Below are 26518 nucleotides of genomic sequence, written 5' to 3'. Positions count from 1 at the left end.
TCGGGACCATGGAAGACACCACGTCAAGAAAAATACCGAGACCTACGCGTTATTTCAAAATGAATTTTGTATATTTCAGTGACGTACACATGGGACACATGGTGAAATAATGACAGCATGAGCTCTGTGTTTAAATAGGTATTTTAATGTTGAAAATGTACCATTTAATCTCCTTGTCCCATCATTTCCAAAGTCTGCAAGTATCAGTAGCATTCTCACTTACTGTACAATATGGCACCCTGGCAAACGTCCTTACACACACGCGCGCACACAAAAAAAAAATCTTTTTAATATTATAGCTCTGAAATTAATGCTTCACTGTCTCATTAATGCTTTAACATGTTAGTTTATTATGTACACACTGGTTGGGAAGATTGGCTTGCTCCCCATTTTTCATCCAAATCACATTCCAATTCTACTTCTGTAAATGAAATGAGGCGCCAGTTCAAAATAAAAACTACTCTTCCATTCTAAAATTAGGACTCTTTTCCATTCTCTCCAAAATCAAACGAAATGAGTTCATCTGTGTTGACCTCATACTGACTCAACATCTGAGCTCCTTCACAGTCAAGTCAAGCCAATTTTATTTGTTTCGCCCATTATCACAAATTACAAAGTTGCCTCAGTGGGCTTAGTCAACCAGAGGATCCAGTGCAGCTCGACATTCTTTTCCTTTATCTGTCTCCCCACTGTCCAGTGTCTTTTAAAGAAAAGTTGTTGACCAGGAGAAAAGTCAACCCTAACTTTGCCATTCTGCTCTCCTGGGTGTCCTTTAATTCCTCCAAGCTCATTCCTATGGCCCCTTCCAAGGAAAGATTGGAGGATGAAGCGGTTTTTGGCACAAGTTGCGTGTGTTCAAAACTGGTGGTAGTTGTAGTATTTGTAGTTTCAGAGGAAGGGGGATCCAGATAAATGGTAGATACTGTCTTAGTGCACAACAGTCCTGAGGGAATGCTTATATGTTGATGGAACACAGAGAAGTTCAACTGCTTTGAAATTAACCCCTCGATTTGTAGAGTTCACGGCTGGATTTGTCTTCTAATCCTTTCTGAAAGGTGGGGACAAGAGAGAAAGAGATGTCAGGTCTTTTAAACCTGTCCCCAGATTCTTTCTTTAAGAACAGGACAGCTCCAGCAATTAAAATAATTCATTTGGGTCTACCGCCTAAAAACATTCCCTCTCCTCCTCTTGAGGTGTGAAGAGTCTAGTCAGAGTTGTTCTTGTTTCTCCTTTTTCTCTTCTCCCCCGGTTTCTAGGGATGGGGAAGATTCATTCGATCTTCTATGAGAGTGTTGTCAGGCCCCTGGGACTCCATGCACTGCTTTACGGTTGCTATGATGCCAGACAGGCGCCTGTCCAGAGCTGCCAGATGTGGCTCGGCCAACACGGGGTGAACAGGGTCAAATGCCAAAGCTTGACGCATGGCTGCACTTAGAGCGCCACCTTTCAGCAGGTTTAACCTGTTCCACGTGGACACACGCAACCTGAGAGAGAGAAGGGGAGAGGCAGAGAGGGCGCAACAGATATGAGAGTAAAAGAGAACATTTCATGTCTTTTCAGAACCACATCAAATACAAAGGATTTTAACCATGATCAAAATATTGACGAGCAAGTGTGCAATCCTTGGAATTTCACATCGCAGTACTCACATGCAACACTGATAGAGCGGTGCAAGAATACTTCGCTCGTCCAGAGCTGCATTCCCAAAGCTGCATGGAAAAACATAGCAAAGTAAGGCAGCTAAACCTGAAGGCTTGTCTGCAACGAAGTTTAGAGAGCTCATCAAAATGCATTAGCCACACTCCACTCTTTCGTGGCACTATGGAGCAAAGTGCACACGCTCTAGTTCTAAAGCATGCTTTCAAATGCAGCATTTCTAGGACACACTAAGCTCAGCAAAGTCAACTGGGCCAGAAAAGACAGAGTGAATTCCTCTTTTTCAGTTTTTGAGCCCAAGCATGGCTTTCATGCGTGCATAATAATAGCATCTCCCCATTTATCTCTGAGGAGTCATCAGGCGGGGCTTAAAAAGAATTGCTATGCTGGTGCCCTGGAGATGGATGAAATAAGTGTTCAGAATGAATTGGCGTAACAATTCTTTCAGAGCTTGCTTTTGGGACAAGCTGAAAAGTACCACAGCTCTTTGAAACTGACATGATAATCACAGAAGCACAGAAGTGTAACCGAACGCAGCAATATTCTGCCGAGAACTTCCACATTGTCAATAGTTATTTCATAATAAAACTGTTTGCAACATGTAGATGCTTATCTGCTAATGAGCAGATAAGCTCAAATAGGGAGTGACTTCCCTGGCCCTGTGAGCCAGCAGCTGTATTTAAAGTATTTGCTGCCGCTGCACACAAGATTCACCAGGTCCCTCTGTGCTGGAGACTCTGGTTAAAATTTCTAAAAAAAAAAAACCAAGAAGACATGATTCTGAAATCCAACAGAGCTACTAGGGTGACAGCTTTGGAAGGATAAGTAAAGCAAACCTGAGCGTAACTTACCTGCTTAATTGTCTTGAGCCTCCCCTTTCTTACTTGTTACATCGCTCTAAAGAACACTCGCTATATACCTTAAAGTGTAAGATGTCCATCCATCCATTATCCGAACCGCTTATCCTGCTCTCAGGGTCACGGGATGCTGGAGCCTATCCCAGCACTCACTGGGCGGCAGGCGGGGAGACACCCTGGACAGGCCGCCAGGCCATCACACAGGGCCGACACACACACACATTCATACCTAGGGGAAATTTAGTACGGCCGATTCACCTGACCTACATGTCTTTGGACTATGGGAGGAAACTGGAGCACCCGGAGGGAACCCACGCAGACACGGGGGAGAACATGGCAACTCCACACAGAGGACAACCCAGGACGATGCCCAAGGTTGAACTACCCTGGGGCTCGAACCCAGAACCTTCTTGCTGTGAGGTGACCGCGCTAACCACTGCGCCACCGTGCCACCCAGTGTAAGATGTGTAAGATGTGAATTGCACAAAATGCAACTGACTGTTCCACTGGGTAAATATTTGCTATGGCCTATGCTGGATTGTTTGACGCAAATGCTGTCACACATTGTACGACTCCAAGAAAGGATAAAGACCGGATCTAAACACTACAAGACAGAACATCTCCAAAATGATTGTGCTGCACACATTTACTTGAGGAAATAACATCCCAGTGGAAATGATTAAGTGTTAACAAAGACTAAAAATCCAAAAGCATTTGGAGTCATTTACAATTAAAACAACATTTTGTAATGTACATTAAATATCAGATGTAGCCTGACATTAATCTTCAAAAAAATAAAACAAAATAAAATCTTTGGCATGCTTGCTTGTCATCAGGTATAAACAAAATGGTTTGCTGTAGCTGAATAACTTTGGTTTTTCACTTGAGTTTAATAACCTACAGCCTGTAGGTTATTAAACTCAAGTGAAAAACCAAAGTTATTAATCTGGGAGATAAATGGCTTTAGAAGTGAACTGCATGCCTGCAGACAAAATACCTAGAGATGAATGAAAAATGCTTTTAGCAAAACGAAATCAGAAGATTGTTCAACCTGAGCACAGAATTTGCTGGTAGCGAAGAGGCAATCAGTTTAAGCTTGGCTAACAGAAACAAATCCCTACTGGGTTTTGGTCAAGATTTAGGACAAACTGATTGTGGTCAATGTGTCTCTCCAAAGTGATATGATACAATATCAGTGTCTAACCAGGATCTAAATACGAAACAACGAATGTGGAGGAAGGTTAGCTAGGGGGTCGGAGTTTCTGCTGTGTTCCAAATGTTGACTTATCATTGCTACAGTGTCATATCGATAAATATCCTACATAATATTATGCCACAGTTAACATATATTTACCAGGGAAGATGTAAAGTGTGCTGGCAAACTGCGTGAATGTTGCTTCAGCATTATCGTGTGATCTTTGCAATATTCCTGCTATCTATAATTGAACAGTTCAGCCTTTTTGCAACGCTTGAATAGAGTGATTCACGGTATCGTGTTCAGTATGACCAAACTGGTAAGCACTTCCTACTCTTAAGTACTGGTCTGCTGATATCTTAGCTCAGAAATGAGTATTATGAAACAACAGCTTCTTCCTGAGAGTACAAGGTGGTTTCGTTTGATTTTGATATGAGGCATCAACCTTTTACAGAGGCTCTGAGATGCAAGTGAGAAAAAAACAAGTGAGAAAAAAAATTCCAGTGGTCCATTTTCTAAGTCTGATCTCATTTGTCTTCTCTCCTGTGTTTATGACTGAATAACAGGTGAAAAAAAAGGTGTTGCCAGGATAATCTTTCCAAGTTCCTTAACATTTTTTTCATCTGTGAAACAGGTGGGAAAAAAAGTTTTGCTATGTGAAAAAATAAAATTGCCAGAACCTTTTTTCTAAGTTACTTTTTTCCCCATCTGTGAAAACGGGTAGGGGAAAAAAAAGTTTGGCAGCTGACTTTTTTTTTTGTTGGTCAGGCCCATGTGTTGTTGTAATACTCATTTCGGCCACAAGAGGCTGACGTGCACCACTACCCCATGTTCTAAATAGGACTAAAAGCATTCATGTTTTCCTCCAGGTGAGTTTTAATTTCTCCATGCACTCTAAACACAAGCTGCATACATTGTGTGTTAGCAAGTTATGCAACATTACTGTCATGTTTTTCTTTTGGCAAGAAATGCATTTTAAATCGCCTCTAATCTGCTGTTAGCGTTAGCTATACTGATGTTAGCCGTTAGCCTTCTAGCTAGCGAATGAAAAACATACTGTTCATTAAAGTAAACTAACGTTAGCTATGCAGTCGGCTTAACCTAGGTTGTAGCTGTTGGTTAGCCTGTTAGTTAGGATTAGGAACGAGTATATTAGAGGGACAGCTCAGGTTGGACGGTTTGGCGACAAAGCAAGAGAGGCAAAATTGAGACGGGTTGGACGTGTGGAGGAGAGATGCTGAGTATATCGGGAGAAGGATGATGAATATGGAGCTGTCAGGCAAGAGGAAAAAAGGAAGGCCAAAGAGGAGGTTTATGGATGTGGTGAGAGAGGACATGCAGGTGGCTGGTGTGACAGAGGAAGATGCAGAGGACAGGAAGAGATGGAAACGGATGATCCGCTGTGGCGACCCCTAATGGGAGCAGCCGAAAGCAGTAGTTGTAGTAGTAGTAGCAGTAGTAGTAGTAGTAGTAGTAGTATTATTACCTGTTGGTTAGCCATGAACAATGTTTTTCACTTTCTAGCTAACTTTTTTCCCCACCCTTTTGGTTTGGAGCACAAACTAGGAGTCATCAGGATGTTTTACCACCGAACTGACAACGTCCCCACTGACACAGCGGCTGGGGACGAGGAGAAATCCTTCATTAAACAGGCCCTGGTTAAGTGTGGTTATCCTAACTGGGTGTTTGTCAAAGCCAGGAAGATGCCCAAACACTGCACCAGCCAATCGAAGGGAGAAGGACAACAGCTGCCTAAGCGTAAACCAGTGGTGATTCCGTATGTGGCGGGAGCGTCGGAAAAACCGAGACACATATTTTCAAAACACCACATCTCAGTTGCTTTCAAACCCCAAAACACACTGCGCCAGAAATTGGTCCACCCCAAGAATCGAGTCCCCCGGCACAAACAGAGCAATATAGTGTACACTGTTAAGTGCCAGGAGGATTGCCATGACTTGTACTTTGGGGAAACTAAACAGATGCTGTCCAAAAGAATGGCACAACACAGGAGAGCTAATACGTCAGGCCAGGACTCCACAGTCTATACCCATCTACAGGCCAGTGGCCACTCTTTCAGGGATTAGGTTGTGCACATCCTTGATAGGGAGGAACGCTGGTTTGAACAGGGAGTCAAAGAGACCATCTATCATCTGTTTTTGATTTTTTTTGGGATCCCCCCCCTTTTCTCCCCAGCTGTACCTGACCAACCACCCTGCTCTCTGAGCCATCCTGAGGCACTGCTCCACCTCCTCTGCTGATCCAGGGAGGGCTGCAGACTACCACACGCTTCCTCCGATATATGTGGAGTTGCCAGCCACGTCCTTTCATCTGACAGTGTGGCGTTTTGCCAGGGGGACGTAGTGCATGGGAGGATCATGCTATCCCCCCCTCCCCCAATTCCCCCTCCACCCTTAACATGTGCCCCAACCTACCAGAGGAGGTGCTAGTGCAGTGACCAGGACACATACCCACATCCGGCTTCCCATCTACAGTAATGGCCAATTGTGTCTGTAGGGACGCCCGACAAAGCCGGAGGTAACACGGGGATTCGAACCGGCAATCCCTGTGTTGGTAGGCAACAGAATAGACCGCTATGCTACCCGGATGCCCAGAGACCATCTATGTCAGGGGTGGCTAACCATGTGCCATGGAGAGCCATGTGTATGCAGGTTTTCATTTCAGCCGGACTCCACACCATGTGATTTCACTGATTAGCAACCCTTCAACCAAAGAGGAAGAATGTATCAGTGAAATCACCTGGTGTGGAGTCGGGTTGGAATGAAAACCTGCATACACATGGCTCTCCATGGCACATGGTTAGCCACCGCTGATCTATGTTAAGAGAGAACAACCATCCCTGAACCGGGGGGGGGGGGGGGCTAAAAGTACATCTATCGCCGTCTTACAGTGCTGAAATGGGTCTTTGAAAACAAAGTGATACTTCATGCAACTAAAACGAAAAGCATTATATTTGGTTCCAATCATTCTCTTAGGAAAGAGCCAGAGCTAAAACTCTTTATAAATAAAACACCAATCCACCAAGTAAAGGAAACTAAGCTCCTGGGCATCATTCTTTATAATAGGCTGTCCTGGTCAAAACACATTGACACTGTTGTAAACAGAATGGGTAAGGCATTGGCAGTGGTAAGGCGATGCAGACAATACCTTACACCAGAATTGACTAAAATGGTAATAAACACTATTGTTCTCTCACAGCTTGACTATTGCCAAATAATATGGGCGAATGCCATGAAAAAAGATTTAAGCAAACTCCAGTTGCTACAGAACAAGGCGGCGCGCCTTGCTCTCCAATGTCCATACAATACGAACATCAACAGCATGCACTTCTGTCTACAATGGTTAAAAGTTGAGGACAGAATGAATGCTGCACTTCTATCTTCAATATGGAAGGTTTCAAAATACAAAACTCCATTATATCAGTACAATCAGTTAAAACACAATTCAGAATCATTTACATATGCCACTAGACAGGCAACAGAACGCCGGTTTTCACCTCCTAAGCCCAACACTAATTTTCTGAAGCGTATGGTAGAATACAGATCAATGAAAGCATGGAATTCCTTACCACTGCCAATGACTAAACTGACACAGAAATCAATATTTAAACAGCAAATAAAGAACAACCTTGGAATGTTATATTTGTAGGATGCAAAATACACATATTACACACACACACACACACACACACACACACACACACACACACACACACACATACAATACAGGGTAAGGTGTGATTCGAACTGAATTCTATAGCCTGGATGGTTTCAACAGTTTGTACATTGGAATGATTTATGTATGTCTCTTTGCTGTTGGATGATGACTTATGTGTACTATAAAGTTTAATGTATGTTTTTGCTATTTTTGTTTGTTTTGTTTTTGTTTTTCTCTGTCTTGTTTTAAATGTATGTATTAAATGTATTAGTAGCGGTGAGACTAGCGGTGCTTTAGGGCACAGCTAATGGGGATCCTGATAAATAAACTAAACTGTGATTGGAAACATTCCCAAATCCTCTGTGAACAGTAAACATGGCTTTTGAAATGCTAGTTAATGGTCATGGCAATTTGCATATGAAACCGATCGTTGGTTTCGGTCGTTATGTGACTGTATTGTTTATAAGGGTGGGGACACCGGCAGTCAGTTTAGACTTAAGAGGTCACTTAGATGAGTGATGAAATGCATCTGTCAATAAACGTTGTGTCCAGATGAATTGATTCAACCTTCTTTGATTTTCTTACCTGGATTATTGAGCATGCATCAAGATGCTTTCCCCCCCCCACCCGTTTCACAGATGAAAAAAAAAAATCAAGGAATTTAAGATTATCCTGGCAAAACGTATTTCACCTGTCATTAACGGCATTAACACAAAAGAAAAAACTACTGTGATCAGACTTAGAAAATGGATCACCATAACTTTTTCCCCCCTCACTTACCTCAGGGCTTCCATAACCTTTACACTTTATACTTCCCTATTTTGCTCAAGCATTGCCTAGTTTCACATTTGCTTTACAACATACCGGAGTTGATCATTTTCAGGAGTACCTTTAATTCGGTCTCTCTGTGTTGGACTTTTGTGCCATTGTTTACTGATATTCTACAGTAAATTCCTCACCTCTTGGCGTTATCTAGGAGGATGAGCATACTGGCTCCCCCGTCGTCCTGGAAACTCTCGTAGTGATGCCGATCGGCATTTCCAATGAGGTAATCAAATATGGCCGTGTCGATGACGTCCAGCAGCCTGGGCCCCGCGTCATATGGAGGCATCTTTTTCACCGCTTCACAGTAACCCTCATCATACTCCCACCTGGATAAGCATTACCGCATGCTGATTAATCCCTCCACCTTTAAAGCAAACAGCTCGCAACAAGAAAGCACACGGTCTGTGTATAAAACATCAGTCACAGATCAACGTTGTAGAGATGATCTGCTTGAGTGACATGCTGAAAATGGTCTGGGGAAGACCCATTGTGCTAAAAAGATTACTTCTAATAATTTAATGAGATTAAAAGATAATGTCCCTGCAAAATCATTTAAGGACAACTTTGTTTTGAAGGATAAACAGTTCAAAAACACAAGTGATGTGTAAAGGAGGCTAAAATAAAAATATATGTGCTTCACCTTCTCATTGGCTGTTCACATTAGGCGTACAATATGGAGAAAAACAACCAGTGGCAATAACACAGACGCAGTGATAATTTTTGTCAGAGCAATAAATTGCAAGAAGATTTTTGCCATGCTAAAACCATTAAATACGTAGGAGATGAAAGAAGGCAATTTCACCCATCCATCACACACACTCATCTGATGTAAGATTAATAATATGGGTGTTGCCGGGAGTAGCCAGGGGATCTGCTGGTGTCTTCAGACTGACTGACCTTGCTAGGTATTTAATTAAACACTCCCTTATCATTATTGTTACTTTTTTATTTTTTTGTGCGGCATTTTTCCGTTTTAATTTTTAATAGTGACAGTAGAGAGAGAGAGAGAGAGAGAGAGAGAGAGAGAGAGAGAGATAGAAAAGGCAGGGGAGAGAGAGGGGATGACATGCAGCAATGGGCCCAGGCTGGATCGGAACCCAGGTCGCTGCAGTAAGGACTCAGCCTTGTGATATGTGCTCTATCAGGTGCCAATAGGGCGCCAAACACTTCCTTTATTTATTTTTTTAGGACCCCCCCCCCCTTTTCTCCCCAACTGTATCTGGCCAATTACCCCACTTTTCCGAGCTGTCCCGGTCGCTGCTGCACCCCCTGGTGAAACTCCACGTCTCCACATGTGGAGTCGCCAACCGCTTCTCTTCACCTGACAGTGAGGAGTTTCTTATTTTTAAACTTGCATTACATCATCATCCCTTGCTGTGTAATTCTAGTATTACTACTACCAGTGGGGATGCACTGATACCAATACCAGTATCAGGTGTTGGTCTGACACTGTCCTCATGTACTCAAACTCGTAAAACTCCGATACAACCACACCCGATACCAGCCTAGACAATTCCAGCAGAAATTGTGAAAAGTGAGCAGTGCCTTTTTTCACCGTACGGGAAGAGGAGATGGAGCCAGACAGCCAATGCAGAGCGATGCCGAGAAGCAGATGAACACGTCAATGTGTCATTTGTCCAAACGGAGCAAGAAATGACAAAGCTACAAGTGTATGTAACTCGGATGAGTGCAGACAGCCAAGGCACGGACCCGGCGCATCATGTAAGTGGGGCGGAGCAGGTGGTGTGTGGTTGCGTGCTGGGAATGTTTTCTGCTTTACTTCTGCTTCACAGGTAAAAACTACATAGAACGGTCTAAAAAAATTAGTACAATCTGTTTAAAAATGATTAAATAAATACTGTACCAGAGGCAATGTGATGCAGCATGCAACCTTGTGGGGTTTTTTTTATTGCACATTAAAATACATCAAATCAATGTGTATCCATGATCCTGTAGTTACAACAATCTAGCTAATAAATTCAGTATCAGTTAATATAGCCTCCGCTTCCAAATCCTGACAAAACCAACTGCTTTATCACTTGGCAACCCAATATGTATGCAGTGAAGCAGAAAACACAGCTGGCAGATGACCACACGCAACACGGATGCAGTTGGTGTAGCAGGTAAAAAAAAAAACCTGCTCCGCCCTGCCTACATGACATCTGTGCCTGGTGTATTTTAAGGGTTAGTCCTCACAGCAGCACTAACATATGATAACATATCATTTCAGTTGTTCTGCTACAGTTGTATTCATTCATTCATTCATCATCAGCCGCTTCTCCGGGGTCGGGTCGCGGTGGCAGCAAGCTAAGTAGGGCACTCCAGACGTCCCTCTCCCCAGCAATGCCCTCCAGCTCCTCCTGGAGGGATCCCAATGCATTCCCAGGCCAGAATGCACCTGTAGTCCCTCCAGCGAGTTCTGGGTCTACCCCGGGGTCTCCTCCCAGTTGGACGTGCCCAGTAAACCTCCAAAGGAAGGCGCCCAGGAGGCATCCTAATCAGATGCCCGAACCACCTCAACTGGCTCCTTTTGACACAAAGGAGCAGCGGCTCCGAACTCCCTCCGGATGGCCGAGCCCCTCACCCTATCTCTAAGGCTGAGCCCAGACACCCTATGGAGGAAACTAATTTCAGCCACTTGTATCCGTGATCTCACCCTTTCGATCACTACCCAAAGCTCATGACCATAGGTGAGGGTTGCAACGAAGACTGACTGGTGGTAAATTGAGAGCTTTGCCTTCCAGCCCAGCTCCCTCTTCACCACAACGGTCCGGTATAACATCTGCATTACTGCTGATGCTGCACCAATCCACCTGTCAGTCTCCCGCTCATCCTACCCTCACTCGTGAACAAGACACCGAGATACCTGAACCCCTTCACTTGAGGCAACAACTCATCCCCAACCCAGAGGGGCAATCCACCATTTTCCAGAAGAGAACATGGCCTCAGACTTGGAAGTGCTGACCCTAATTCCAGCCATTTCACACTCAGCTGCAAACCACCCCAGTGCGCGCTGGAGGTCGTGTTCTGGTGTTGCACTGAAATCCACTGAATGTGTTACAGGTTACATTTAAGTGAAATGTGTGGCAGTGCCATGTTTGTTAAGGAAAACACAATGTTGAATGTGAAGATGTCAGCAACAGCATCATGTTGTGTATTTAATTTGTTACAGTGAGAAAGTGAGGAACATCTGATGAAAGTATAACATGTTTTCAAATTCAGTATCAGAACTGTAATGATATTTATTATTAAGTATTCATATTGGTACTCGGTATTGGCAAGTACCCAAATTTAAGTACTGGTACTTGGTCTGAAAAAACGTGGTATTGGTGCATCCCTAATTACCAGCAACCATACTTGAAAATCAGAGGAAGAATTGATTCACTTAATTTGAGATGCAGGTCACCCTCTGCCAAAAATGCTTTGACATGCTCTTGGTACAGTATCCTGCCTGGCAGCAAAAAAAAACAAAAAACGAGCGTAAGCATTTTGGAGAAGATGGTTCAGCTTGTGATAAAATCCTCTGATACACATACTATCTTGGAATGAGTAATTATTTAGGTTGGATAACAATTAGTCAGAGTTGGACAACACTTGTTTATAAGAACAGTTGACATTTTCACTCTCACTGAAACTCCCCTCCTGACACTTGAGATGAAAATGGCTGATAATGCTGAGAGGTAACACGTTGGGTATCTGGTTTTAGCCACATGTTACATCAACTGAAGTGAGCTCTAAAGCAAGCAAGAGGGGAATGACCCATCTGGCAGCTTTTATTTCCACTGGAGTTTTCTAACTTAGAGAAAGTTCTATGACTTTCTCTGATAAAGACTTAGATTTCTCTAAATCCAGTGAGTCAAGTAAATTCTTTATGAGACAGTACAAGCCTGTTTCATGCCATAAGCAATCATAAGCTGTCAGTAAAGCGACTCGGGAAAAGAAATACCATTTACTGCCTCGTCATGCACATCACGTGTACAACATCCAGTGGGGAAGGGAGAGGTGCACTTTCCCTACCGTTGAGTGTTTCTTTTAACAAAGTGATTTCTCTAAATCTTTATCATATTTTTATCAAAATATGATAAAGATTTAGAGAAATCTTAGTATAAAATAGGGATATTTTATCATATTTCTATCATATTTTTTATCAGAATATGATAGAGAAATATGGTAATTTATCATATTTTTATCAAAATATGATAGATTTAGAGAAATATAAATATAAAACAGGGATATTTTATCATTTCTATCATAGAGAAATATGGTAATTTATCATATTTCTATCAAAATATGATAGATTTAGAGAAATATAAATATAAAACAGGGATATTTTATCATATTTATCAAAATATGATAAAGAGAAATATGATAAAATATCCCTTAAATATATGTTGCTGAGTATTACAGGCTTAACAGTTCGTGGCACAGGTAATTGTTTTGGAAATTTAATTTTGCAAATTTGATACAAAAGGAACCATCGCAGATGAAGTTCAGTGATAAACATAAGCTCGTCTTTCCCTCGTTTTTGTGAACTCAATTTCTTATGTCGGTCTTTCGTTTTAACATAATTTATTTTACAGATTAGCACATTAGCTAAATGCTAGAAATCTAAATGGAAAAATATCACTCCAAACTAAAGTTTTACACTTCTAGAACCACAAGCTGAAAGCCAAGAGGAATTAAAATGTTAAAATCTGACTTTTACTATTTAAAGAGTAGTTTTATGATTTTAACATATCATTAAATTCATTTTGACCACAGTGTAATGGCTATGGAGAATGAAAAAAGCAATTGCCATTCAAATCTGCCCTGTAAGCCTTGTACTGACTATGCAATTTTGTCTGGCACAGGATTGCTTTACTATGGATCTAGTAGTTGTGGGCAGACTAAATAGCATTCATCTTAATAAATACTTCATCTACCTTAACCCTAAACCATTTTAGTAAGTTAGCTGACATCTACAGGTTAAAAACCATGTAAAGGTTAAAAACAGGTATTGTCAATAGCGTTGCCAATGCTGGTTCTTTGTTACACGTACATCCAACCTTTTCGGGGGTGTTGTGTCAAAATTGTTCAAAATTACCTTCAGCAGTTTTAAGAAACATCTGCACATGAAGCAAACACACCTGGCTAGCTTTCCCTCTCTGTATGTGCGCCCCCAGGGGTGTCTCTGTTTCTGCAGAGGCCAGACATCTGGCAGCCACAGGGTCAACGATCCCTCCATGATCTCTCCTTCTGCACAAGCTGGCTCACTCTCTCTACAGTAGTAACACTTGCCGTAAAAACATGTATTGTTACCTGCAGAGAGAGAGAGAGAGAGAGAGAGAGAGAGAGAGAGAGAGAGAGAGAGAGAGAGAGAGAGAGAGAGAGAGAGCGGGATTAATTTGATTCATTTTGAACATGTAAAAAAAGAAACAACAAAAAACAGCTCAAGACAATATTAAATTGAACTAAACAACCTATACAACAAACTCAATAAACAAACCCTCATAAACAACACAAATTAAATATAACATGTTCAAAAAGGAGTAGGAAGAAGTACACACTTATTCATTCCTACCTTCTCCACTACTCCATAATTAATTCATAATCTTTAAATTATATAAAATTTATAAACAATTATCCCAACTCTATGTACAACCCAAATATCACCCAATGTCAATAATATGAATGAATGAATGAATGATTTATTTCGGTCACACATTTGTGTTCATATGCGACAGACAGGAAAAAAAAGAAAAACATCGTACATATTTACATCAGTCCATTTCACACAACAAAACTCAATCAATAAATGAACGAAAAAGGAATAGGCTGAAGCCCAAGGCTTGTTGTTACCTATCCTATACAGCCTTAAGTTAACCTAGAATATCAGAATTACAAAAGGGGGAAAAAATTATACTAATTTGTAATCCTTAATTATTTTACATTTTAAAGATTTTCTGAAACTCAACAGCGAACTACACAATTTCAACTCATCATTAAGACCATTCCATAGTTTGACTCCCAAAACTGAAACACACCTGTATTTTACACTGGTTCTCACTTACATATTTCAAAAATACACAATCCTCTTAAATTATAGTTACCTTTTCTTAAATTAAAAAGGTGTTGGATACAAACAGGAAGGCTTTTACTTCTAGCTCGAAAAAGTATTTCTAATGTTTTTAAATACACAATATCTAAGAATTTTAAGGTGCAGGACCGTATAAATAATGGATTAGTAGATTCACGGTAACAAGCTTTGTTTATTATTCCAATAGCTATTTTCTGATGTTTAGTTATAGGGTCTATATTTGTTTTATAAACATTTCCCCAAACCTCAATACAGTATGACAGATATGACATTATCGATGAACAACACAATATACAAGCAAACATTTCCTATTCAGCAGATCCCTTGTTTTGTAAGAACAGCAACAGATTTCGATAATTTCCATTTAAGATATTCTATATGTGGTTTCCAACAGAGTTTATGATCAATAATCAATCCCAGGAATTTTGTTTCAAATACTCTTTCAATTTCAGCTCCATTTAACTTCAGTTTTATTTCACAGTTAACCCTAAAACCACCGAACACCATAAATTGTTTTATTTTCATTTAGTGATATTTTATTGATATCAAACCATTTTTTTAACATTCTTGATTCCCTTTCTATTGTTTTCAACAATAACGTAACACAAACAGTTATCACAGCCCTTCCCCATCCCTATAACTCTAGAAAATAATATTTTTTTGTACATCTTTTTGAACTAAATAATGTTTGTACTTTGCTTGAGTTCCACAAATTCACCCCACATATGGAAGTACATACTCTTGATAGTTGTACAAACTCAGTTTCTTTAACTTAAACTTTCCTCTCAAATTATGCCTCCCTTCTCTGTCGAACATCATTTTTTGTATAATACCCAGTGTTAAATTATTCCTTGCTTTATACATTATTTCACTTTATTTCACAAATCCATGAACTTCAAGCCAGCGTGTTAGCGTTCACAAAATCCTACATTGTTAACTATCCTTATAACCCTTTTTTGCAGTATGTATAATGGTTGGATGTTGCTTTTGCAGGTGTTACCCCATACCTCCACATAGTAATTCAGATATGGCAATGCAAGTGAACAATATAGTGTGCACAATGCTTTATGATCCAGAATTTGCCTTGTTTTTCCCAGGAATGCAATGCTCCTTGCTAGCTTTCCTCGCACATATTTTATATGAGGTTTCCAGCAGATTTTGTGCTCTATTATCACACCTAGAAATGTATTTTCATATACTCTTTCTATGTTGATATTGTCTATCATCATTTGTACTTGAGTGTTTATTTTACAACTTCCAAACATAATCTTTGTTTTATTCAAATTTAATGATGATTTGTTTATGTCAAACCACCTTTTTAATTTTCTCATTTCTGTTATGATCACCTCCAAAAGCGGCTGTAAATTCTCCCCAGAACAGAAAATATTTGTGTCATCCGCAAATAGAACAAACTGCAATGTTTTTGATACTCTGCATATGTACAGTTATGTACAGAATAAACAATTTCGAGCCTAATACTGATCCCCGAGGGACTCCGCAATTAATATACATGCATGTTGATTTATGCTCACCTATCTTCACAAATTGTTGCCTGTTTCTTAAATAGCTTCTCAACCAATTCTGCACAACTCCTCTGATACCATACCTTTCCAATTTATCAACTAAGAACTTGAACTAAGTCATACCAAGGCTCTAGCTTCTTTTAAATCTCATCGTAAAACTTTTCTTTTTATGAAAGCTTTTACAAATGTTTGATATGGGTTTTTATTTATTTATACTGTTTTTATTTTTACTCTTACTCGTTTTTGCCTCGTCTGGTTTAATTTCTTCGTAAAGCACTTTGTAACATTATTTATATAACACTTTTATAAAACAAAGTTATTATGATTATTGATATATTGTGATAAATGGTGTCAAATGCTTTTTTTATATCTATAATAATTCCTATTGCATACTTTTTTGTCTATGCAGTTAATAAGGTCTTCTATTAATTCAATTAGCGCCATTGATGTTGATCTGTCTGTTCTGAAGCCATACTGGCTGTCAGTCAGCAATTTGGGTTTCTCAGTGAGTTTTCCAATATCTTGGGGGGGATTGGGAAAGTAAAGAAACAGACCTGTATTTTGTGAAGTGGTGTCTATCCCCAGTTTTATATAATGGTATAACTTTTGCAATTTTGAATTTGCTTGGAAATTTACCAGTTTTAAATGACAAGTTACAGATACCATTTAGTGGTTTTGCAATACCTTCAATGACTATTTTTGACTGTTGTCATATCAATTTCATTCCCGTCAGTAGAAGTTTTGTTCTTACACATACTTACAGTATCCATGATTTCCTTTTCTTCTACTGCTCTAAGAAAAATTGAACTCGGGTTTCTAGCACTATTGTCATCATCAGTCCCCTCCTTTGGGGGATTTTTGGTCAAGTCAAGTCTGGTCCCACGCTTACAGTTTATTAAAACCACTAACCACATCATCTATATTATCTTGGTCTTACCGTTATGATACTAAAATACTGAGGGTAACTTGAGTCTCTAGATCCATTTCTAATAATGCTGATTAATACACTCCATAATACCTTTAATGTTGTTTTTATTATTCTCTAATATTTTATTACAGTATTCCTTCTCACATATCCAGATAATATTAGTTAACTTATTTTTAAATTTTTTATATTTTTATTTTCTGTCTCTTTAGTTCTATACTTATAATAACAATAATATATTTGTAAAAAAAAAAATATATATATAATATAAGTTGTGAATTCTCTACAGAGAGTATTTTTCTTTTTGCAGGCATTTCGTAATCCCTTTCTGATCCATGGACTATCTGTATATTTTTGTTTCCCACTGTATTGTTTTAGTGGGACATTTCTATCATATAATAATTTGATTTTTTTAAGAATGTGTCATATGCTTCGTTGATATCTTCTTCATCATATATTATTCTCCAATTTTGTGTTAGTTATTCATTTCTAAATACATTCATGGATTTGTTTGTCCTTACTTGCTTGAATTTCAAGTTATTTGCATCCTTCAACTTCAACTTTCAACTTTATTTCACACAAATATGAAAAAATACAATTTATACATATATAATACACAAAATGGTGTGAGAAGAGACACCCCAAGGAAGCTCAACAGAGCTTATGGATGGGTGCCCATACTTCAATACTTCAAGCAAAGTAATTTACACAGAGTAACAGACATAAAAGGAAAGAAAAATAAAAGAAATAAAACCTACAAAGAAAAAATAAAATAAAAATAAATCTAAAGTCCTAGCCCTATAATTAGCAAGTTTCTAGTATATCAGTCAGCAGTATAGTATTTCTGAATTAACTAATGCTTTAATTTCTTTTTAAAGACATGTATGGATGATGACATTTTCAAATCGTTACTTAACTCATTCCACACCTGTGGGCCTATACATGCCACACCAAGACTTGTGCGTCTAAGCCTGCGCCGCTTGCCCACTATAAGGTTCTTACTCCTGGTGCTAAATGCATGCGGAGGGAGGCAACTTTGAATGAGGTCACACAGTCTGTCATTGATCCCATAGCTAACATGGTACATCAGACAAGTGTTATGAAAAACATTACATTCAGAAAGCCTTAAAAGACCATAATTGCGGAAAAGAGGGTCCATGGGAGCACAGACCCCAGACCACGATATGGCGCATATAACTTTCTTTTGCAGAATCTGTAGTTTTTTTTAGATGACTGGGAGAAGTGTTGCACCAAGTAACATTGCAGTAATTGATATGGGCCTCAAATAAAGACTTGTACAAAGTAAGAAGTGCTGCGCATGGGAGAAAATGTCTTATCTTAAAAAACAGACCAACATACACTACCGTTCAAAAGTTTGGGATCACCCAAACAATTTTGTGTTTTCCATGAAAAGTCACACTTATTCACCACCATATGTTGTGAAATGAATAGAAAATAGAGTCAAGACATTGACAAGGTTAGAAATAATGATTTGTATTTGAAATAAGATTTTTTTTACATCAAACTTTGCTTTCGTCAAAGAATCCTCCATTTGCAGCAATTACAGCATTGCAGACCTTTGGCATTCTAGCTGTTAATTTGTTGAGGTAATCTGGAGAAATTGCACCCCACGCTTCCAGAAGCAGCTCCCACAAGTTGGATTGGTTGGATGGGCACTTCTTTGAGCAGATTGAGTTTCTGGAGCATCACATTTGTGGGGTCAATTAAACGCTCAAAATGGCCAGAAAAAGAGAACTTTCATCTGAAACTCGACAGTCTATTCTTGTTCTTAGAAATGAAGGCTATTCCATGCGAGAAATTGCTAAGAAATTGAAGATTTCCTACACCGGTGTGTACTACTCCCTTCAGAGGACAGCACAAACAGGCTCTAACCAGAGTAGAAAAAGAAGTGGGAGGCCGCGTTGCACAACTGAGCAAGAAGATAAGTACATTAGAGTCTCTAGTTTGAGAAACAGACGCCTCACAGGTCCCCAACTGGCATCTTCATTAAATAGTACCCGCAAAACACCAGTGTCAACATCTACAGTGAAGAGGCGGCTGCGCGATTCTGGGCTTCAGGGCAGAGTGGCAAAGAAAAAGCCATATCTGAGACTGACCAATAAAAGAAAAAGATTAAGATGGGCAAAAGAACACAGACATTGGACAGAGGAAGACTGGAAAAAAGTGTTGTGGACGGATGAATCCAAGTTTGAGGTGTTTGGATCACAAAGAAGAACGTTTGTGAGACGCAGAACAAATGAAAAGATGCTGGAAGAATGCCTGACGCCATCTGTTAAGCATGGTGGAGGTAATGTGATGGTCTGGGGTTGCTTTGGTGCTGGTAAGGTGGGAGATTTGTACAGGGTAAAAGGGATTCTGAATAAGGAAGGCTATCACTCCATTTTGCAACGCCATGCCATACCCAGTGGACAGCGCTTGATTGGAGCCAATTTCATCCTACAACAGGACAATGACCCTAAACACACCTCTAAATTGTGCAAGAACTATTTAGAGCAGAAGCAGGCAGCTGGTATTCTATCGGTAATGGAGTGGCCAGCGCAGTCACCAGATCTGAACCCCATTGAGCTGTTGTGGGAGCAGCTTGACCGTATGGTACGCAAGAAGTGCCCATCCAACCAATCCAACTTGTGGGAGCTGCTTCTGGAAGCATGGGGTGCAATTTCTCCAGATTACCTCAACAAATTAACAGCTAGAATGCCAAAGGTCTGCAATGCTGTAATTGCTGCAAATGGAGGATTCTTTGACGAAAGCAAAGTTTGATGTAAAAAAAATCTTATTTCAAATACAAATCATTATTTCTAACCTTGTCAATGTCTTGACTCTATTTTCTATTCATTTCACAACATATGGTGGTGAATAAGTGTGACTTTTCATGGAAAACACAAAATTGTTTGGGTGATCCCAAACTTTTGAACGGTAGTGTATTTAGATAATCTTTTTGTTAAAGCATCAATATGGCAGTTGACATTTAAGGATTCATCAATATGGACCCCTAGGAATTTTGTGGACTTTACTCTTTCAATATCCTGACCATTAATTTTGAGACAGATATGCTCAGCATTATTTTGATTTTTGTTGAAACGAAACAAACCCAGCCACTGAGGATGCACAAGCCAGTGCATCCTTAGTGCCGGTCCCAAGCCCGGACAAATGGGGAGGGTTGCGTCAGGAAGGGCATCCGGCGTAAAATCTTTGCCAAATCAAATATGCGGATCATAAATAAGACTTACATACCGGATCGGTCGAGGCCCGGGTTACCAACGACCGCCACCGGTACTGTTAACCAGCAGGATGTCGGTGGAAACTATGCTACTGTTGGGCGAAGGAGAAGGAGAGGGGGAAAACATGCCCAGAGGCAGCTAGAGAAGAGGAAGGGTAGGCATGTGAAGGTGAGAGTTGGAACTTTGAATGTTGGCACTATGACTGTTAAAGGGAGAGAGCTGGCTGACATGATGGAAAGAAGAAAGGTAGGCATACTGTGTGTGCAAGAGACCAGGTGGAAGGGGAGTAAGGCCAGGAGTATTGGAGGTGGGTTCAAACTCTTGTACCATGGTGTGAATGGGAGGAGTAATGGGGTAGGGGTAATTCTGAAGGAAGAGTATGTCAAGAGCGTGCTGGAGGTGAAGAGAGTGTCAGACAGAGTGATGAGTATGAAGCTGGAAATTGAAGGTTTATTGCTGAATGTTATCAGCGCATATGCCCCGCAAGTTGGGTGTGAGATGGATGAAAAAGAAGAATTCTGGAGTGAGTTGGACGACATGGTGGAGAGGGTACCCAAGGAGGAGAGAGTGGTGATTGGAGCGGACTTCAATGGACATGTTGGTGAAGGGAACAGAGGTGATGAGGAGGTGATGGGAAGGTATGGAGCCAAGAAGAGAAATGTGGAAGGACAGATGGTGGTCGATTTTGCGAAAAGGATGGAAATGGCTGTGGTGAATACATATTTCAAGAAGAGGGAGGAACACAGGGTGACATACAAGAGTGGAGGAAAGTGCACACAGGTGGACTATATCTTATATAGAAGGCGCCATCTAAAAGGGATTGGAGACTGCAAGGTGGTGACAGGGGAGAACGTAGCTAGGCAGCATCGGATGGTGGTCTGTAGGATGACTTTGGAGACCAAGAAGAGGAAGCGAGTGAAGACACAGCCGAAGATCAAATGGTGGAAGTTGAATAAGGAAGACTGTTGTGTGGAGTTCAGGCAGGAGTTAAGACAGGCACTGGGTGGTAGTGAAGAGTTGCCAGATGGCTGGACAACCACTGCAGAAATAGTGAGGGAGACAGCTAGGAAGGTACTTGGTGTGTCATCAGGACAGAGGAAGGAAGACAAGGAGACTTGGTGGTGGAATGAGGAAGTACAGCAAATTATACAGAGGAAAAGGTTGGCAAAGAAGAAGTGGGATAGTAAGAGAGATGAAGAAAGTAGACAGGTGTACAAGGAGATGCAGCGTAAAGCAAAGAGAGAGGTGGCAAAGGCAAAGGAAAAGGCATATGGTGAGTTGTATTACAGATTAGACACTAAGGAAGGAGAAAAGGACTTGCACTGATTGGCTAGACAGAGGGACCAAGCTGCAAAGGATGTGCAGCAAGTTAGGGCAATCAAGGATAGAGATGGAAATGTGCTGACAAGCGAGGAGAGTGTGCTAAGAAGGTGGAAGGAATACTTTGAGGGGCTGATGAATGAAGAAAATGAGAGAGAGAGAAGGTTGGATGATGTAGGGATAGTGAATCAGGAAGTTCAGCGGATTAGCAAGGAGGAAGTGAGGGCAGCTATGAAGAGGATGAAGAGTGGAAAGGCAGTTGGTCCTGATGACATACCTGTGGAGGCATGGAGATGTTTAGGAGGGATGGCAGTGGAGTTTTTAACTAGATTGTTTAACACAATCCTGGAAAGTGAGAGGATGCCTGAGGAGTGGAGAAGACGCATACTGGTACCGATTTTCAAGAACAAGGGCGATGTGCAGAACTGTAACAACTACAGAGGTATAAAGTTGATCAGCCACAGCATGAAGATTTGGGAAAGAGTAATAGAAGCTAGGTTAAGAGGAGAGGTGATGATCAGCGAGCAGCAGTATGGGTTCATGCCACGAAAGAGCACCACAGATGTGATGTTTGCTTTGAGAATGTTGATTGAGAAGTATAGAGAAGGCCAGAAAGAGTTGCATTGTGTCTTTGTAGATTTAGAGAAAGCTTATGACAGAGTGCCGAGGGAGGTGTGGTATTGTATGAGGAAGTCAGGAGTTGCAGAGAAGTATGTAGGAGTGGTGCAGGATACGTATGAGGGCAGTGTGACAATGGTAAGGTGTGCAGTTGGAATGACAGATGGGTTCAAGGTGGAGGTGGGATTACATCAAGGATCGGCTCTGAGCCCTTTCTTGTTTGCAATGGTGATGGACAGGTTGACGGACAAGATCAGGCAGGAGTCTCCATGGACGATGATGTTCGCGGATGACATTGTGATCTGTAGTGAGAGTAGGGTGCAGGTTGAGGAGAGCCTGGAGAGGTGGAGGTATGCACTGGAGAGAAGAGGAATGAAAGTCAGTAGGAGCAAGACAGAATACCTATGCGTGAATGAGAGAGGGGACAGTGGAATGGTCAGGATGCAAGGAGTGGAGGTGACAAAGGCATTGGAGTTTAAATACTTGGGGTCAACTGTCCAAAGTAACGGGGAGTGCAGTAGAGAGGTGAAAAAGAGAGTGCAGGCAGGTTGGAGTGGGTGGAGAAGTGTGTCAGGAGTGATTTGCGACAGAAGGGTACCAGCAAGAGTTAAAGGGAAAGTTTACAAGATGGTTGTGAGACCAGCTATGTTATATGGTTTGGAGACAGTGGCACTGACGAAAAGACAGGAGGCGGAGCTGGAGGTGGCAGAGTTGAAGATGGTAAGATTTTCACTGGGAGTAACGAAGAAGGACAGGATTAGGAACAATTATATTAGAGGGACCGCTCAGGTTGGACGGTTTGGAGACAAAGCAAGAGAGGCAAGATTGAGATGGCTTGGACATGTGTCGAGGAGAGATGCTGAGTATATTGGAAGAAGGATGCTGAATATGGAGCTGCCAGGGAAGAGGCGAAGAGGAAGGCCAAAGAGGAGGTTTATGGATGTGGTGAGGGAAGACATGCAGGTGGCTGGTGTGACAGAGGAAGACGCAGAAGACAGGAAGAAATGGAAACGGATGATCCGCTGTGGCGACCCCTAACGGGAGCAGCCGAAAGTAGTAGTAGTCGTTGAAACGAAACACAATCCTTACCCTTCTTGTAATTACTGTCATAGACTGCAAAAATTGGTAAATGGTCACTGATGTCATTATTAATAGCCCGCTCTCTGTATTGTCTTCCATAACATTTGTGAATATATTATCTATTAGCGTGGCAGTGTCACGTAATTCTGCTAGGTCTAGTGATTTTTGGATATAAGCTCAAGCTATACAATGCATTGGTAAACTCATCTGTCATTTTATGCTTATTTGGATTTAGCAGATCTATAGTGAAATCCCCACAAATGAGGGTGACCTTTTTAACGGTCTTTATGCATTTTCAATAATCCAGGTAAGAAAATCAAATAAAGTTGAATCAGTTCATCTGGACACATTTATTGACAGAAATGTTTCTGTCAAACGTTGTGTCCAGGTGAACTGATTCAACTTTATTTGATACCTTTTTCATTATTTTAGAAACATTTCTTCCATCCATTATCTAAACCGCTTATCCTGCTCTCAGGGTCGTGGGGATGCTGGAGCCTATCCCAGCAGTCATTGGGCGGCAGGCGGGGAGACACCCTGGACAGGCTGCCAGGCCATCACAGGGTCCTCACACATACACACACACACACACACACACACACACACCTAGGGACAATTTAGTATGGCCGATTCATCTGACCTACATGTCTTTGGACTGTGGGAGGAAACCAGAGCACCCAGAGGAACCCACGCAGACTCGGGGAGAACATGAAACTCCACACAGAGGACAACCTGTGACGACCCCCAAGGCTGGACGACCCCAGGGCTCGAATCCAGGACCTTCTTGCTGTGAGGCGACCGCACTAACCACTGTGTTGCCTTCTTCCATCCAATCCTTGAATATTTCAATATTAGATTGTGGTGCTCTATACATACAACTCATAATTACAGTTTCCCTTTTTTCCGTACAGCTTTCTATTGTAATGCATTCTAGCACATCATCAACCACTGTTGTCATGCTTTCCACCAACTATAATTGAAGCTTTTAGCCACGTACAAAGCCACACCCCCTCCATTCTTTTTTTTCCCTGTTCAGATAAGTCAATTCGTATCATTCAACTCAAACACCACACCCTTCTCAGGGCTGAGCCAAGTCTCTGATAAAGGCATTATATTGAAGGGTTTCTTGAACTTACTTGAAAATTATTTGATGTTTTAGAAGTTGGCATATAGGCTTCTGCTGTTAAAATGGATAACAGCGCAACAGAGAGAATGATTGAGAGAGTGAGGGGGAGAAAGAACGCAAGAAAGCGAGAGAGAGAGAGAGAGAGAGAGAGATGCCCATGCTTTATTTTCAACAATGCAAGATATGGAACTGGCATGGCTACAGCAAACAGGACCTGGCAGGGTCAGGATTTCCTCTGTCCATCAATCAGTTAGGCAAGCCACCTAATTGAAAACTGACAAAATGTTACCCAAACTATAGATGTGGCATCATTAAATAAATAAATAAATAAAAACCCTTCAAATAAAGTTGAATCAGTTCATCTGGACACAATATTTATTGAGAGAAACATTTACTCATTTAAGTGATAACCAGTTGAGACTGAAGAGGTCACTTAGATGAGTGATGAAATGTTTCTGTCTCAGTAAACGTTGTGACCAGATGAACTGATTCAACTTTCTTTGATGTCCTTACCTGGATTATTGAGCATGCATCAAGACAAATAAAAACCCTTCCTCGTTATTGTGGTTGCATTGGTTTTAGGCGGTTCAATCTTGGCACACAAAGTTGGGATGTTTACTGCATCGCCACACCGAACATTCGTACACATCGACACCAAACATCAAGCTACATTCCAGCAGCTCGCGAGCTGGTAAAATGGGATTTCACAGCAGAGTTTTCAAAATGTTCAATTGTGAAGGAAAGCTAAGTGGCTTTACACTTTGCTTGAACACTATGCTGACTCTGCACAGCTGACTTGTTGAGATAATTACGTAAACTAACAAGTTAGGGCGTCCGGGTAGTACAGCGGTCTATTCCGTTGTTTACCGATACGGAGATCGCCGGTTCGAATCCCCATGTTACCTCCAGCTTGGTCAGGCGTCCCTACAGACACAATTGGCTGTGTCTGCGGGTGGGAAGCCGGATGTGGGTATGTGTCCTGGTCACTGCACTAGCGCCTCCTCTGGTCGGTCGGGGCGCCTGTTCGGGGGGGAGGGGGAAATAGCGTGATCCTCCCACACGCTACGTACCCAGGGCGAAACTCTTCACCGGCAGGTGAAAAGAAGCAGCTGGTGACTCCACATGTATTGGAGGCATGTGGTAGTCTGCAGCCCTCCCCGGATCGACAGAGGGGGTGGGGCAGCGACCAGGATGGCTCGGGAGAGTAGGGTAATTGGCCAGGTACAATTACAGAGAAAAAGGGGGGGAAAATCCCCAAAAAAAACAAACCTAACAAGTTATCTCGCTATCTAGCTGAGCAATTCCAAGGCCTTGCGGAATTCTATCTTTGGGGTGAAGACATGATGAGGCCTTGTCAACAAAAGAATCAGGGAGTAGAACGAGCAGAGATGTGATCATTAGGAATTTCTTGACCTTTCTACTGTAGCGTACCTTGGGGTTTCAGTCAAGGCCTTCCATAATGAACCCTCCCCACACACACGCAAATTTCTCATATGGGTGCTGATACAGCCAACACAGCCATATACAAAATACACCATCATGTGCACTATATGCACTACTTGATCAACACCAACATGACAGGTGATTTTCAACAACCACAACGCACACCACTGGCACTAAAGCAGATCTTCCTTCATGTCACTCAGCAACCAGATTACACACACACACCACATGGCACAAGAACAACTAGAAAGAAGAGTGCACTCAGTGGAGTGCAGATCTCTGCCAGGTGTATCTCCCCTTCGCCAGTGCTTGGACTTGGCGACAGACCACCCATTTTTTTTTTCGTCCATCAGGAGAAGGGGCTGTAATATGTTTAAACGTCACAGTTTTCATGACAGAAAATTAATGTAGTCGAATTACTTTCATTCATTCTAAAACAATAAAACATCAAGAAAACATAGCTCATGTTTTATCGTAGCTACTGAGATGACCTCCAGCTGTGCCTGTGGTTAATCCTGCTCTTGAAATTGTATTTTTACAGTGGAGTTATAACATTGGGTTCTATGGCATCTCCGCCTCTAATCTCCCGCATAATGTCTGTTAAACAAACATGGTGGCGAGGTGAATAAAGCAAATTATTTTTGGTTCATCCAGTGTTCCTCCAGTTCTGCTGTACCAGCAGCGAATGATTTGCTGACTTTCGAAATGCGATCGACATCTCGTTTACTTTCAACACTCATACCCAAATACAATGGTCACTGCTGCTGCCCGATCTAAAACAACAGTGCACATGCGTGCAGCGACAGAGAGCCATGTTGGTCGGACAAGCTTGAGAGTGAATGGGGAAAGGGAGCGGCGACAGTGAGAACAAACATTTTCCGAAGGTTTTTAATTAGCACAACCATGAGAGGTTCTTGATCATAGTCATAACTGTGCACAAAAATATTAGCCTGATAG

The 26518-nt window shown here is 41.4% G+C and overlaps 1 protein-coding gene across 4 annotated transcripts in view; it reads right to left on the bottom strand.

Moving 5' to 3' along the window:
* Positions 1 to 125: 125 nt before the first annotated feature.
* The window catches only part of fam20b (FAM20B glycosaminoglycan xylosylkinase), a 37178-nt gene continuing 10785 nt past the window's right edge, over positions 126 to 26518 (bottom strand). For 2 of the 4 annotated variants that reach the window (XM_056276964.1, XM_056276965.1), the window contains exons 6-9: positions 13335 to 13506; positions 8343 to 8534; positions 1650 to 1709; positions 126 to 1484 (exon numbers count right to left, since the gene is read on the bottom strand). In XM_056276964.1, coding sequence (XP_056132939.1) covers positions 1253 to 1484; positions 1650 to 1709; positions 8343 to 8534; positions 13335 to 13506 — 656 coding nt within the window. In that variant the 3' untranslated portion in view covers positions 126 to 1252. The remainder of the gene's footprint in view (positions 1485 to 1649; positions 1710 to 8342; positions 8535 to 13334; positions 13507 to 26518) is intronic. The other 2 variants (XR_008810022.1, XM_056276966.1) reach the window with 2 other exon arrangements.

This window comes from Lampris incognitus, chromosome 3 (assembly GCF_029633865.1).
Source record: "Lampris incognitus isolate fLamInc1 chromosome 3, fLamInc1.hap2, whole genome shotgun sequence".
Lineage (NCBI taxonomy): Eukaryota > Metazoa > Chordata > Actinopteri > Lampriformes > Lampridae > Lampris > Lampris incognitus.
The sequence above is the reverse complement of the archived record's forward strand: the minus strand, read 5'-3'. Positions and strand labels throughout refer to the sequence as shown.